This window comes from Heliangelus exortis, chromosome 2, assembly GCF_036169615.1.
Source record: "Heliangelus exortis chromosome 2, bHelExo1.hap1, whole genome shotgun sequence".
NCBI lineage: Eukaryota > Metazoa > Chordata > Aves > Apodiformes > Trochilidae > Heliangelus > Heliangelus exortis.
Genome location: NC_092423.1, coordinates 15,309,356 through 15,323,288, shown reverse-complemented (window position 1 = coordinate 15,323,288; position 13,933 = coordinate 15,309,356). Strand labels below are relative to the sequence as shown.

At 41.0% G+C, this 13,933-nt stretch overlaps 1 protein-coding gene across 10 annotated transcripts in view; it reads right to left on the bottom strand.

The window, feature by feature from the left end:
* Nucleotides 1-10,343, bottom strand: part of ARHGAP12 (Rho GTPase activating protein 12) — a 73,085-nt gene extending 62,742 nt beyond the window's left edge. For 9 of the 10 annotated variants that reach the window (XM_071734866.1, XM_071734867.1, XM_071734871.1 and 6 more), the window contains exons 1-2: nt 10,205-10,303; nt 3,581-4,334 (exon numbers count right to left, since the gene is read on the bottom strand). In XM_071734866.1, the coding sequence (XP_071590967.1) occupies nt 3,581-4,249 (669 nt within the window). In that variant the 5' untranslated portion in view covers nt 4,250-4,334; nt 10,205-10,303. Of the gene's footprint in view, nt 1-3,580; nt 4,335-10,204 lie in introns of all 10 variants that reach the window. The other variant, XM_071734865.1, reaches the window with a different exon arrangement.
* Nucleotides 10,344-13,933: the final 3,590 nt, after the last annotated feature.

Sequence of the window (13,933 nt, the reverse complement as noted above, 5' to 3'; positions counted from 1 at the left end):
TCAATTACTAAAGAGGATGAAAGACAGAACAACCTTAGCAAATAGGTCACTGTCTATATTTATAATGATTAAAATCAGCCTGCTACTAAAAGTAAGTTTTGATAAGCATAAAAGTAACATTAAGACAGTACATGTATTTTACTCAAGTGTATGTTTGCTGAGACAGGAGATAACACTCATCAGAAACAATGTTATTTCACACAGATTATGCATTAGCATTGCTGAAAGCAGAATTTCTGTCTTCAACAATTTTATTCTAAAAGTATCATCCTCATAAAGATAACAGCTAATTATTCTTGACATGATCTCTGAACTCACCCAGCTTCTTCCCTGTCTGCACTGCATGTCTTCTCTCTCAAAATCTCTTAGTATATTTTACGAGCAAACACTGCCCAAAGCACCTTTTTAAGACTGCCTTTAATGTCTTCCACTTTTACTTCCAATTTTCTTTCATGCTTAGGCATGCCTAAATATGCGATTTTTTTCCTTCAGAACAATTACTCAGGGCTCTACTGAACACTGTGGGGACCTCCCATCTGCTTCTTTGAAATATCTTCTATCTTCTGCTATAGTATTCTTAATAAAATTTTCCTTTTTACCCGATCCGCGGTCTCTGTGAAGAGTTTTCTGCCCTTCCTGGGGGATCAGGACATCACACCTGACACCATTTTCCTAAAATTTTATTGAATTGCATTGATTCTCATAGCTTCAGGCACCAACACTGTGTCAATGATTCTATCCTCAGATCTGCACTCCTGAACCATTTAATTCTACTCCAATTCCGCATGCAGTTACCATCTCCACTTGAGTTCTAAATCCCATTAAATTTGAGCTTGTTTCCTCTCAAGCCCTACTTCCTCTAATTACCTCCAGCCTTCCTACAGTTCATGTCCATAAATGAACATCTGATTCTTAGAATGCCTTATGCACCAGAATTGCACCCAACAGTTAAGATTTATTTGCATAAAGTGCCAAGAATATTCATTGTGAAGTCCTGATCTTTATGTTGACCAGAACATTTCCCCACATCTTCACTGGGAATTTTTTCTGCTCATACTGTCATATCTCTATCCTTCATTCATACAATATTTCAGCTGCTAAAAAATCCTTCCTCTATGCAGATTCTGGATCATCCAGTATTTTCAGCACCAGCCAGCAAGTCTGTGAGCTTGAGACTGTACAGCTGCAGAACCTGCACTTCATTACCAGAAAGAAGGAGGTAATTTTCAGAAAATAATGCATCCATCTCTTAAAAGAATTTAGTAACAGAAGGATTCCTCTCTGCATTTACATTTGTACTCAGGATGCTGAAAGCACACAGAAGGTTGGGCCAGAATTGAATACTATCACCTTAACCCCATCAAAATCACCTACACAAACATATTATTAATGTTGTCCTAGCTTCTAATCTGAAAAGTTTGAGAAAGCACCTGTAGCTTAGACTTTATTATAATGCAGACAGCATAAAACTGAACTCCAGAGCAGGCAGGGGAGGGAGAACCACAGCCAGTCTTCTGCTCTGAAATCCTGTTTGTGAGTGAAAGCTGGGAACTTGATGTTCTCACTACAGACTAAAAGCAATAAAAACAGCTTTCTGAGCCATTAATTTCTGCACAGCTGATTTCTACTAAACAATGCTCATTATTGAAAGAATCCTAAAAAAACGCAACGCTGTTCCAGCGAGAAGGTTGGCACTTTGAGTATCTACACTGAGCTAACACTGACGTCAGTGCTACTCCTGCTTTAATCCCTATGGCTACTAAATGTCAAACATTTTCATTGTGTTTTAAAGAGCTTGTGATGGCGCACGAACAGATTAAGTTACTTCACAGTTTTCAAATAAGACAACTGCAAGGCACAGGAAGCATCTGCATTCTTGTTGCCCATGACTGCAATAAAGGCAGATTCTTCAGTAATATCAATCAGAAACTGCCTGCTTTTTCCACAGCCGAAGTGTTTTACTTTTAAGTAAAAGCACTGGGAAAAGTCCTACCTTCAGACCTTCAGTAGCCCCGTGAAATTGACAAATACATATAGAACTGTCCCATTCAAATAAAAACTTAAAAATACATTCTAGCATTGAATCAAGTAGATTTGGGGAGGTGGGAGGGAAGAGAAAGGTGAAAGCTGATCATTCTTCACATTGTATATGTGAATTTATATATATATATATATATATATTTAGGTTTTTAATAGGAAATTTGGTAATGATATTTATTCTTTACTATTTGCAGGGGGGGTGAAGTAAAAATAAAATTTTTGTTAAAGATTAATAATGGTCTGCAATGAGGCCAAGAATAGAGCAGGCTATTGAAAAACTACTAATTCCAAGTATTTAAATATAGATATATATGTGAGTGAGCTCATACAGTTCAAAACCACATAAATCACCCGATCAATCTTCTATCTTTAAGATCTTCCTACACTCAGTCATTAAACTAAGCAGCTTTGTCTTAACTGCTTCTTATTAGCAAAGTAGTGGTTCACAGCTCTCCATTATAAGATTTTTATTTCTAAACTTAGCATCGACTTTTATCTGAGTACCACACTTGACTGAGTTCCTTTGGTACTCAGACGACAAGCAGGAAAGTGGAATTCACTAAAATCAGTTTGCACCCAAGTAACAACAGTTGCACATTACCGAGTAAGACAGTTCATGACTAGGGAGCTTTAACCTTAGAATTTTAAATTAATTTAGCATATCCCTATAGAAAGATGGCAGAGAGAGGATTCTCTATATACATGTATACGTAATTATGTGTATGTAAACATACATCATTAGTTAGACAGTTAACTTGGTTACCCATAGCAAAAGTGACTCGATTACATAAGTCAGAGTGCTAATCTTTTGTTGGGTGGGGGGGAGGGAGGTCGGTTAAAAAAAAAAAAAAAAAGTCAGAAAAAACATTTTACTAAGGACATCAAGGCTCAGTTTTAGCCTGAAGTGGGAGTACATCATTCCTCAGATTCTTCCATACTAATTAGTGAACTCACATGCTTTGAGTTTTAATCCACAGTAAAGTTGTGAGAAGTACAATTGGCAAGGCTGATTCATTATAACAAGCATCTCCAAATAAAATAATCAAATCAGAAATTAAACTACATACAAATCCTAAGTGTAGCATTTTAAAACTATTAAACACACTAATACATCAATTTACAGCTCTTAGACTATGTATACACATGCTTAGGAGAGACTAACAGAAACTAACACTTTTATTTCAAAAAGACAAGTGATAAATAAATGCAGTAGGCTTCCTTCCTCTGGAATAAAATAGAATTCAAATTCAGTATCATCTCAAAACAATAGAGAAAGAGCAAAAGCTTTTCTGTAATGTTCAATGACAAGAAAACATAAATGAAATAAATCCCTAAAGCAAAGTATTTCTGCAAGCAATAGAGCTATACACATCAACTGTTCATACTTCAATAACCAGTTCATGCTGAGACAAGACATTTTCACTTAAACAATCTGAATTTATTAGAAATAAATCTCAAAACAGTACCAAGCAATTATGGCAACAAGGGAAAACCAAAACAGAACGCACGAATCTACAAGGAATTAATTTTTTTAACTTACCTGCGCTTGTTCTGTGGAGCTACTACTAAGTTCATCTCCAGACTCTGAATCTTGGTGAATTTTTTCTGAGCCTTCTCCTGCTGAATCACAAGATTGTTCATGCAAGAAGCTGGTCTTCTCTATTTCCAAGAACTCTGGACATGGGAAATGACCCATAGAGATGGTTCTATACTGATTGGAAACCTTGGGAGATTGCAAATCATTGTTAAGTTTTCCATTGTTTTGGGTAAAGTCCAGACTAAAACCAAGAGTTTGACTGGGGCTATTGTTCAGTCCCAGATTTTGATTGGCATCTCGAACTAAGCAAGACACTTGAACTGGAGAAGATTTTCCAAAACTAGAAAGCTCTGGTGACTTATTCACATTTTCTGTTGATCTCTGTAATCCATGCGTCAACTTCAAAGCATTATTTGGCATCATGCTTGCCTGCTTCACAGGTGGCATCAGTGCTTTCCGGGGTATTTCTTTCACATACTGTGCTGGCACATAAAAGGGTTTGGAATTTTCATCTCTTTTGACTTGCCACCAATCATCATTAGTCTTTTTCACCAATATGTATTTCTCCCCTTGCTTAATTACAATTTTCTTGTCCTTGGCTTCATACTCGTAATCGTACTCCACTTCAATGTACAATTGGCCTGGAAGGATCTTCCCACCTTTATCAGCCATTTCTATCTGAAAAGATTTCACCTCTTCAGGCAAAAGGTAAGCCACATTCTGTTCCAGAGTGTTACTATTCCGTTAATATTCAGAGCTGTAAGAAAGAAAAAAAAAAACACAAAAACACAAATCATGTATGTGTAACAAAGTAATCGTTTAAGAGCACTTCAGAAGAAAATTTTAACAATAACCATGACTACTCAAGTTATGACAAACTGAGACTAATTAATTGATGGGAAAAAGCAAGTTATTCAGATACCTTTCTCAGTAATAAGATAGAAAATGAGTAGAACAACTTAGTCACCAATTTAATTCTCCTTACTCACACAAGTGCCCTGCTATCAAGTAGTCATTAAGTCTATTGTTTCCATTACTAAATAATGTTGATTGATCATCAGGGGCTTTGTGGGGGACTAGTCAATCTCTTCTGCTCACACACAGGCTTAATTTCTTCATCCAACTGTGTTACTTCACTGGCTAAAAACAAACTATTCAAAAGAATACCATTATTTTATTTATTTTTACTTCTCTTTCTGTTCAAGAGTCCCTCTGGAGTGCTTACAAAACCCCTTAAATCTTTCTCCAGTGCTACACTCCAGCCATCAGCTTCGGCATCCTTGACCTGCAGGTGCTGCACAGTCCACAGAGCCTGCAAACCTTCCCCTAAATTAAGAACATTACTAGAGAGCTATGTGACCCACACCTGTCTGAGGTTGCAGATGAAGTTGCCTCTGCATCAAGCTGTTGTCTATTAAAAAAAAGGTGTTTCTTTTATTTATGTCTTTAAATTTCTAGTATAATTGCAACTTAGAATTACAACTATTAACCAAGGGAGCGCTAGATAAAAGTATTCAATATTTCCAATATGCTTTGGTTTCAGATGTTTAAATTCTCTTTAAATACTTTGCTCTTAGGAGAGCTTTTTGTTGTATTTACCTTATAGAAAACCTGATCTAAGAAAGCATTTATAGGCTAAAACAGAAAGACAAACTAAAAACCCAACAATAATGAAACTGGACTATGAAGCATTAAAAAAAAAATTTTAAACTCTATAATACATGAAAGGATAATATATCAAAATTTTGGAAAGGTCTTTAAGAATCCTATGATCCAAACAGCCATCACTGTTTTCACACCATGAACTACAAGTTCTCTCCTATTTAATCACATAGTATCAATGTCACAATTCATGAGTGAATGAGCATCAGCCTTCCCAACTTCCACATAATACAACATAGTAAATTAAAATTCACATAAAAGATAATCTTGAAAGTCAGAACAAATAAATAAAGGGGAAGATCTCCAACATTCAAATAGAATGTAAGAGAATTCAAGTAAAATGCTGCCACATTTAATCTTAAAGATTAAAAAAATATTTTTTTTTTCAAATGTGTATTTAATGAATGGAAAAATTATGTAGAAACTTGCAGATCTTTATGTTAAGACTTAGTGATGAGATTTGTAGCATTTCCCCTGCCACAGAATGAAACCAGTGCAATTCCACACAGGCACACATATGCAGACTGGTTCAAGTACCCTGAACAAGACCAGAAAATAACAACAAAAAAAAGGACTTCTGGAGAGAGCTGAAGCAGAAGCCTCATAACAGTTTTTCAACTTTTCTCTCATCAATTCTGCTGTTTGGTCAAAGCCTTGAAAAAGATACACTTCCCACATAACTTCATAGAAAAAGAAGCAAAAAAGCTCAAGGATGATGACAGGACAGAAGTCTTCACATTCAAACTATGCTTTTCTCTCTGTCAGTCCTTCTACTTCCAGGAAGCATTTCCTACAGGTAACTTGAAAGACCCTTTTTTTTACAAGACTCCAAATGGAATCACAAGGTCAGACAATTTTATCTAGGACTTGGCAGAAGGAATGATGGTACCTCACTCAACAAATCTGACAGCAGGAACACAAAGGAACACAAAAAAATGCTAGGATTCTGGTGTTCACTCTGTAGCATAAAATGGTACATTGAAATTCACAGCATTACTATCTATTTACAGCCTGGGTACAAAACAACTTGCTAACCTGCTGTGCTATATAAATAGGTATTTTTAAGTGCAGCTCTGAAGTTGTTTAGCAACTGTAGCAGAAGGTAAACATGAAAAAAAATTGCAGCCATTCCCACTCTCTTCCTAGTTTTGGAAGATCTGACATACAAATGGTACTTTGTCCATGTTAGTAAACCTGACTCCTCCCAGAACTTCAAAGCTGCTACCAACCTCTTTCACTGCTTCAAGGTCAGACACCAGCAAAATTCAAATGTTTCCATAAGTTACAGTCTAACTCTAAGGTCTGCTACCTTGGAGGTTGAAATGTAGGACAAGGACCCAGTCACACTGTTTCTCCTCCCATACAGAAACCAAAAAAGGTAACATAAGCCTACAGTTTCCCACTGAGCTACAATGTATTTGAAAGCTTGGATTCTTTATTCCTCTTTTTCCATTTCCATATTTATTAGGAATGCATGCTTAACATTTTTTTTTTCAACAGATGGGTTCAATAAGTTGCATTTTATGCCTAAAAAAAAAACCCCAGAATTTTTATGAAAGTTAAATAAAATACAGTAGCTTTAAAAATATCTTTATCCCACTTCTTAAGTCAGTCTTGCAGCCTCTACCTTTTAAAAAACAAGCAGCTCCATTTTTGTTCTTCCATCCAAGCTGCAAACTTAGTCAACAGCAAACATTGATAATGTTGAACATACCATCAAAAAGAGACAGGCTGATTTCCATGTTTGGCCAGAACACTAGAACAGTTTTATAGACAGATAACATCATCTGGATCAATCAAGGCTCTAATTTTGACTTGACAAGAAGCAGAAAGAGATACCCATCATATAGGTGACAAATCTTCCTCAGCAAATGTCAACATTAACCCTGTAGGTTTGCAAGCAACTACCACAGCCTTGATTTCACTAACCCAAATGTTTGAAGTTTTGTTTGTACCCCATGCACAGCCCAGGGGGATAGCTAACTGCAATGCCCTTTTCAAGGGCCCTTGAATCTTCTCACAGAACTTGGGTTACAGAGCCATGGAAGCCTTGGCCAAACCTCTACCGTAATGGGCTTAGAATAATTCAGATGTGAACATCTTTACATTGACATCTGCAGAACTGACTTCATTGTGCTACTACTAATCAACAACAGATGTGATATGGCAGGTCAGACTTTGTAACCTCGCTTATTTTTTTCTTTATCATGACTTGCAATGCTGGATGGCACCCACTTTAGTAAGGAAGGTTGAAGAATCTTCATTAGAAGATGCTTCATAAAGCATTAGAGGATGATGAGCATGAAGAATTATTCCACAGGAGACATCTGCAAGCTTTAAAAAAAATCTCAGTACCTGATTAAGAGACTAATAACAGTAAATAGACAACAGAGACCTATGAAAACTTATTCAGTAATAACAAAGCACAGAATCAGGTGAATTTAAAAAATAAATTTAAAAAACCCACAAACAAAAAAACCAAAACCAAACAAACAAAATCAACAAACACCACACAAAAAAACACATTGCAACAGGGTAGGTAACTCATTTCAGGTTTCCACTGCATCTCCACGCATACATCTCTTCGAGCCCCGATTTCCCATGGGAACCGTTCCCACCACTTACTCAGCTAAGGCTGCGCAAAGCCAGCAACCTCTGTTTGCAGAGGTCAGCTCCTCCCCTGCTCGCCGCACCCCTGCCCGGACCGGCAAAGCCACCCGCACCCCGTCCCCCGGGTCCGGAGCAGCACCGCACCCCTTTGCAGGCACTGTCCCGGAGCCGGGGCACTGGGGGTCCTCCTCACGTAGAATGAGAGGTTCTGCATGCAAACATTTGCCTCTAGCTAGATTTTATGTACGTCCACACAAAACGAGATCTTTCCTAATTAAGACTCCGATGTGACGGGTTCAGCCACCTCTAGGCGGGTTGGGTTTGGAGAGCTGGAGGTTTGCCGTGAGGTGAGACTTTCCCCCAGACTTTCCCTCAGGGTAATTTATAGCCTGCAGCAACGCCGTCACCTCCTTCCAGCACCAGATCTCAACTGCAGAACCACGCTCACTGAATTGATCTTGAAGCATATGTAAATGGTCTCGAAGGAGGCACGACCCTAACATATACAGACATAGAATCATAATATAGAATGTGTAGATAAATATGGACATATATCGAATTAATATTAACAACCCTAACTTCAGCATCATCCCAGAACTCCAGTCAAAAACAAATAAATAAGCAAATAATAACAGCAGCAGCAACAACAACGTACCCAACAGGTGTTTCATATCTCTCTTTTGAATTTTCAGGCACCAAGTATTTTTCTTCTGATCTTCTAGAACCAGGTAATAAAGACTTGACATATACCAAAAAAACCCAAAACTTTTTTCTCTTTTATTTTCCTCTTGACAAAAACCTTACCCACCATAGCTATACAATTAGTAGTTACTTTATAATACAAACAGATGATAAGTTATTAAATATTCCACTAGGGATATTAACCAATCACCTTAAAATTCTTTGTGTGACCTTGTTCACAGTGTCCTACAAAGCAGCAGCAGTTGACTTGTGTAATCTTTTTCCATTTTCAGCATCAAACTTCACCCACTGCTGAAATGAACCCTTCCGCACTGCTGATACAGAAATAAACTCAATTACTGAAGCTAAATTAGGATAAATACTTATAAGTGCAGGTCAGATGAGATAGCCTGGCTACAGCTCAGTAGATTTTATGTTTGTGTTTTTCCCTGGTCAGTTCAAGCTGTACTGCATGACCACTGCCTGGGAGACTGGTCCCACAATAATCTTGCTGGAATTTAGCCCTATTCATACCTCTGGTGCAAAGGGGGTAGCCCTGTTTTTATCCAGCACAGGTAACTTCTCACCTTGTATATTCATTCAGACAACCAGTTCTCACTGGTGCCTGTAAAAAAACATTTGCGAAGTGTGCATCTAGAGCACGCAAAAGTTGTATAAAAATAGATGCAAATGCAAACAACAAATAGAGACAAAACACAAAGTATAAGCTTCATGAAAAGAAGCTTATTATTTCACCATATCCTCAGAGATTCCTAATACAGCTATTATTAGAAATAGCAATACAGCTATTAGAGAAATAGAGCACTGTTTCCAAGTAAATGAGCTCTCTAGAGCTCACGTCCTAACAACTTAAAGGCATAATAAGCAATCATTTAATAAGTGCCTATGACTCAGAGTACTGAATAAGCGATGCATATTAAACAACTGTCAGGACAACTTTTCAAGCCACGCGGCAGCACCCCACACCTGAACGCGCTTCCAGCGCATCACCTACCCACTCGCACCTCGTTGCGGGCTTTTGTTAAGTTGTTGACTCCAACGAGCGGCTATAAATAGCGTAACAAACCCGCACCCACTCACCCCGGCCAACCCGCCGCAAGTTGACGGACTCAAGTGAACACAAGGACCTGGAACCCCCTCCCGGGACCATCTGGGCCGGGGACAGCAGCCCAGCCGCTGCTGCCCACTGCTTCCCTTTGTTTCCCGCGACCCCGGCAGGTGAGCGGCGGCTGCACCGGGCAGGTCGGGAGGCCCTCCCCGGGCACGGCGGGCCCACCGGCAGCGCCCAGGTGCAGTGCTGCCTCCCGCCGCCAGCTCGGCGCTCCCGGCGATGCCTGGGGAACGAAGCCGCCGCTGCCGCCAAGGGGGGCACAGCGGGGCTGCGGCGCCGCCCAGACCCCCCGCTGCCGCCGAGCACGGAAGGAGCTCCCCGGCGGCGCCCCGGGAGAAAGACGGCGGCTCCGTGGGGCTGAGGTCGCGGCCGTGAGCCGGCCCGGGCGCGGACGTGCCCTCCGCTCGCCGCAGGGCCACCCTGCCCTGCTCGATTGTTCCGACCGCGGTGCCGCGATCCGCCGCGGTTCTCCCTGACCCCCCTCCTCCTCTTGCTCCTCCTCCTCCTCCTTCCCCGCCGGTGTGCGAGGCGTGGCCCCTCACCTGTCTCGTCCGGGCCCCGCTCCGGTGCGGCGGCGGCTGCTGCTCCGGCTCCCCCCGCCAACCGCGGCCCCCGCGCCCGCCCGCCCCGCACCGAGTGTCAGCTCCGGGGCACGGCGGCGTCACCGCTCCTCCGTCACGTGCTGGGGGCGGGACGCGGGGCGGGGCCGGGCGGAGGTGGGGGGTGTGGCGGGGGGGGGAGGGCGGGGGCGTTGAGTCCGGGTTCCCGCCGCCCCGATCCGGTTGCGGCCGGTCCGGCCCTTCCTGCGAAGTGGCGGTGCTGTTGTGTTGCCCCGGGGAGCGCTGCGGGGGGGCGTGCGGCGGGGCTGGGGCTGGGGGATGATACAGCCGAGGCTGAGCCCGGGCCTGCTGCGGGGTGCACGGAGCCCCGCCTGTCCGGAGCTCCCGTGCATTGCGGGCGGCGGGACTGCTGCGGGCGGTGCGGGCTGGCCCTGTGCTGCCGGGAGGCTTCGCCCTGGGGCACCGCAGGGTCGCCCTCAGAAGCACTACGGGAGACTTGTGTGTGAGTCCCGGTACCGCGCCTGCTCCCCAGCTGGGCAGAGCCTGGCCCGGCAGCGCTCAGCGGTGGGGCCGGCTGGGACGAGATGTTGGGGGTTCAGCAGCCTTCTCAGCAAAAGAAAGGCTCGGGGGGATGCAGCCTGGCGAATAGTGCAGGGCCCTGACTCCCGAAGGGAATGCCGCTAGGAACTTGAAATTGGTTGGGTTAGTCCATCGCCTTCTGCCGTCCATCCTTACTACTAAAGTAATACACTGTGACTGAGTTGTAAGATCACCTTCTAATTCACGTGATAATCTCAAATATACTTGCCTTCCTGTCCATCATAAAAACAAACAAACAAAAAACCAGATGGAAAACAAAGTCTACACTTCTTCCTTGCTGCAACCATGGGGTCTGTCTGGTTGTTCATGAGCTGATAACTGAAGAAACCACAATTTTCACATAGCCTGACCGAAAAAGAGTAAGAAATAAACCTATTCAGTTATTCAGAGTTAAATTGCTTGTTATCTCCTATATTAGTAAAAGCGGTTAAAAATTCAGTTTGGAAACATTTATGTGGCCTTCAGAGTGTTTTCCAAATTGTAAGTAAGCTTTCTCTTTCCAAAAAAATGGTATCTGGTCATCGCGGTTGCAAAGCTAACCTTGAAAGTGTGAACTGTCTGTAACTGATACAGTGGTATCTGAATGAATCTGCAAACATTCTGAAACAATGTCACCAAAGTGTGTAAACTGCCTGTGCTTTCATTAATCTAATCAAGACTAATGTTGGCCCTAACTTGTTCTTTGATTATTTTAACTCAGGAACCAGGAACGAGACAGTAAAATCCTTAAAAGGTGGAAAGAACAGGTTTTCTGAAAGGAAAGAAAGGCAATGGGAAGGAACCCCAGGAGTGCAAACAAGAGAAAGAAAGGGTCTCCATTTGAGGAAAAGATAAAAAGATCAATAGGTGTAACTGAATATGTGGACACATTTTCACCTAATACTGATCTGTCCCTGTCCGTGTATCAGGTGGTATATGACAACATGTGGGACATGTAGTAACCACTGCAAATATCTTAAAGCTTTGCTTCTGTGTATCTTAGCTTGAATACTTGTGAAAATGTCCCCTTGACACCAAGGATCATTTGATTTTGGGCAGTCTGTCCACTAAATGTCATTATTAAAATTTGTTGATGTTGTAAGGCTGATAACCACTGTCAGACCTACTCGTTCAGCAGTCACAGGGTCTGGAAACACAGACTAGAGAGCTGTATTTCTATTGTAAAGGAAACAATATTTTGTATATAGATATCCATGATTTAAAAGGCAAAAAAGAAACGTAGAAGGAAACTAGTTTTGTATTCATACTTATTCTTTGTAAATTATATATATGTCAAAAAGGTACAGTTTAATTCAGGGAATGGTGTTCAGCTGGATGTTTTTGTCTGGTAGAATTCTATCTGTATGCCCAGTTTTGTGGCAGAAAATAATGTACTTAGGACAGTTGGGCATTTCTGAGCAAACTGACTGCATTCTACATAGTGACATGCCTGAGGTATACATAAAGCATCTCAAAAATCAGTCATAGTAACCACACTGTAATTATCCTTCCCTACTGCCAAGGCTTCACTGGAGTGCTGCAGGATATGGCATTAGTGATTCAGGCTGAGGCACTCTTCCCTCTGAGTCTGAGTCAGTGTTGAACCAATGGTCCTGCATAATATCAGCATGCATAATAGAGTCCCAGGTGCCAGAAGATATGTAATTTTGAGTCCCTGCCCAAGTGCCGTCATGAAAGATTCCACATTACAAATAGTGTCCAGCCCAAGTTCCAATTTTAGCATTTCTTGTGTCTTCTGCCTATGAAGGATTTCTCTATTGTTGCATTGGAGCAGAAAGATCTTCACAATCTTTGCTCACTGTGACTTATTCTTCCTCGAGGTGTAAGAAGGCTGTCATACTGACACCTCAGATGGGACTACTGTACATAGTAGATGCCAAGATACAGTACATGTAGTGACTTCACAAATCTCAGAGTGAAAGAACTGCCAACTACTTTTGCTTTATGTAGTATATGTAAGCTATGGTAGAAACTATAGGACTCTCACTTTCTGTATCTACTGTGTTCTGGATGTTTTATGTCATAATTCATGCACAAAAGACATTGATCTTGCTCTTTGTGAACTCATTCCTTATGCAAAGTTAGTGTTAGACCTATGTCTGTCAGTCCTGTTATTCCAAACTTTCAAAACCTTTGTCCAGATTTAACAATGTTTGCCAAAAGGGAGTTGTCTCAAGTGTGATTAAGCTCCCACAAGTTTTGTGAAAGCAGGCATCTGTACAGAATTACAGGGGAAAGAACGTAAGAAAATAACATGATAAATGTTGCAGCTGTGGAGAACTTGACCCAATGCTTCAAATGTATCACAGAACACAAATCCATAGAGCAAAAGTTTCACAGTTCTGAAAATCCAGTTTTGGAAAAATCTATTTTTGGTGTTTGAATTAGACATAGAAAGGATACTTCCTCTCCTTAGATTCAAAGTTCTGAAATACCAGGACCATGTGTATAAAAATCCAAGCTTATTGAATTTGAAGGGCAAATTCCCATTTCACTATTTTTTGCTATTTTTCTTCTTCCAAGTCCTCTAAGTCAAATATCTGCAAGTTCAACTGCTGATTATTTTATGCCTCAGTTGCAGTTATTCTAGATGCATGTCATGTTTTAATTAATCTAAAATGCATATCTGAGATTGGACATTGCTGTCCTGTTACTCACAATGCTAGGACTGATGTTAGATAACCAACAAAATTGTGCTGCTTAAAACGTGATCAGTATTAGATCTGGGTTGTTTATTCATGGTTTCCCACCCCCCTTACCAAGCAGCCTAATCTTATGAAGTATGTTGATTCTTTCTTTCCGAAACAACTGAGAAGGCAAACACAAGAAGCTTTCTCACCTCTAACAGGCAGATACTGCAAATATCCACCTTGCACATTTTGCTTTTTTGTTGGGTTCTTCCTTTTTTTCAGAGACTTTTCCTGGAGAAGCCATTCTGAATTTAGGCAAAAAAATTCACTTAATTAGGTAAACAGTTCTGATAGAAATAGAAAATATTTTTATTTTACTTCAAATATTACTTACAAGTGTATTGTATAAATGGTTCAACTTGCCTGCTATATAGCATATTACCTGGGGCATATCATATCTACTCTGTTGCTACTCTCATTT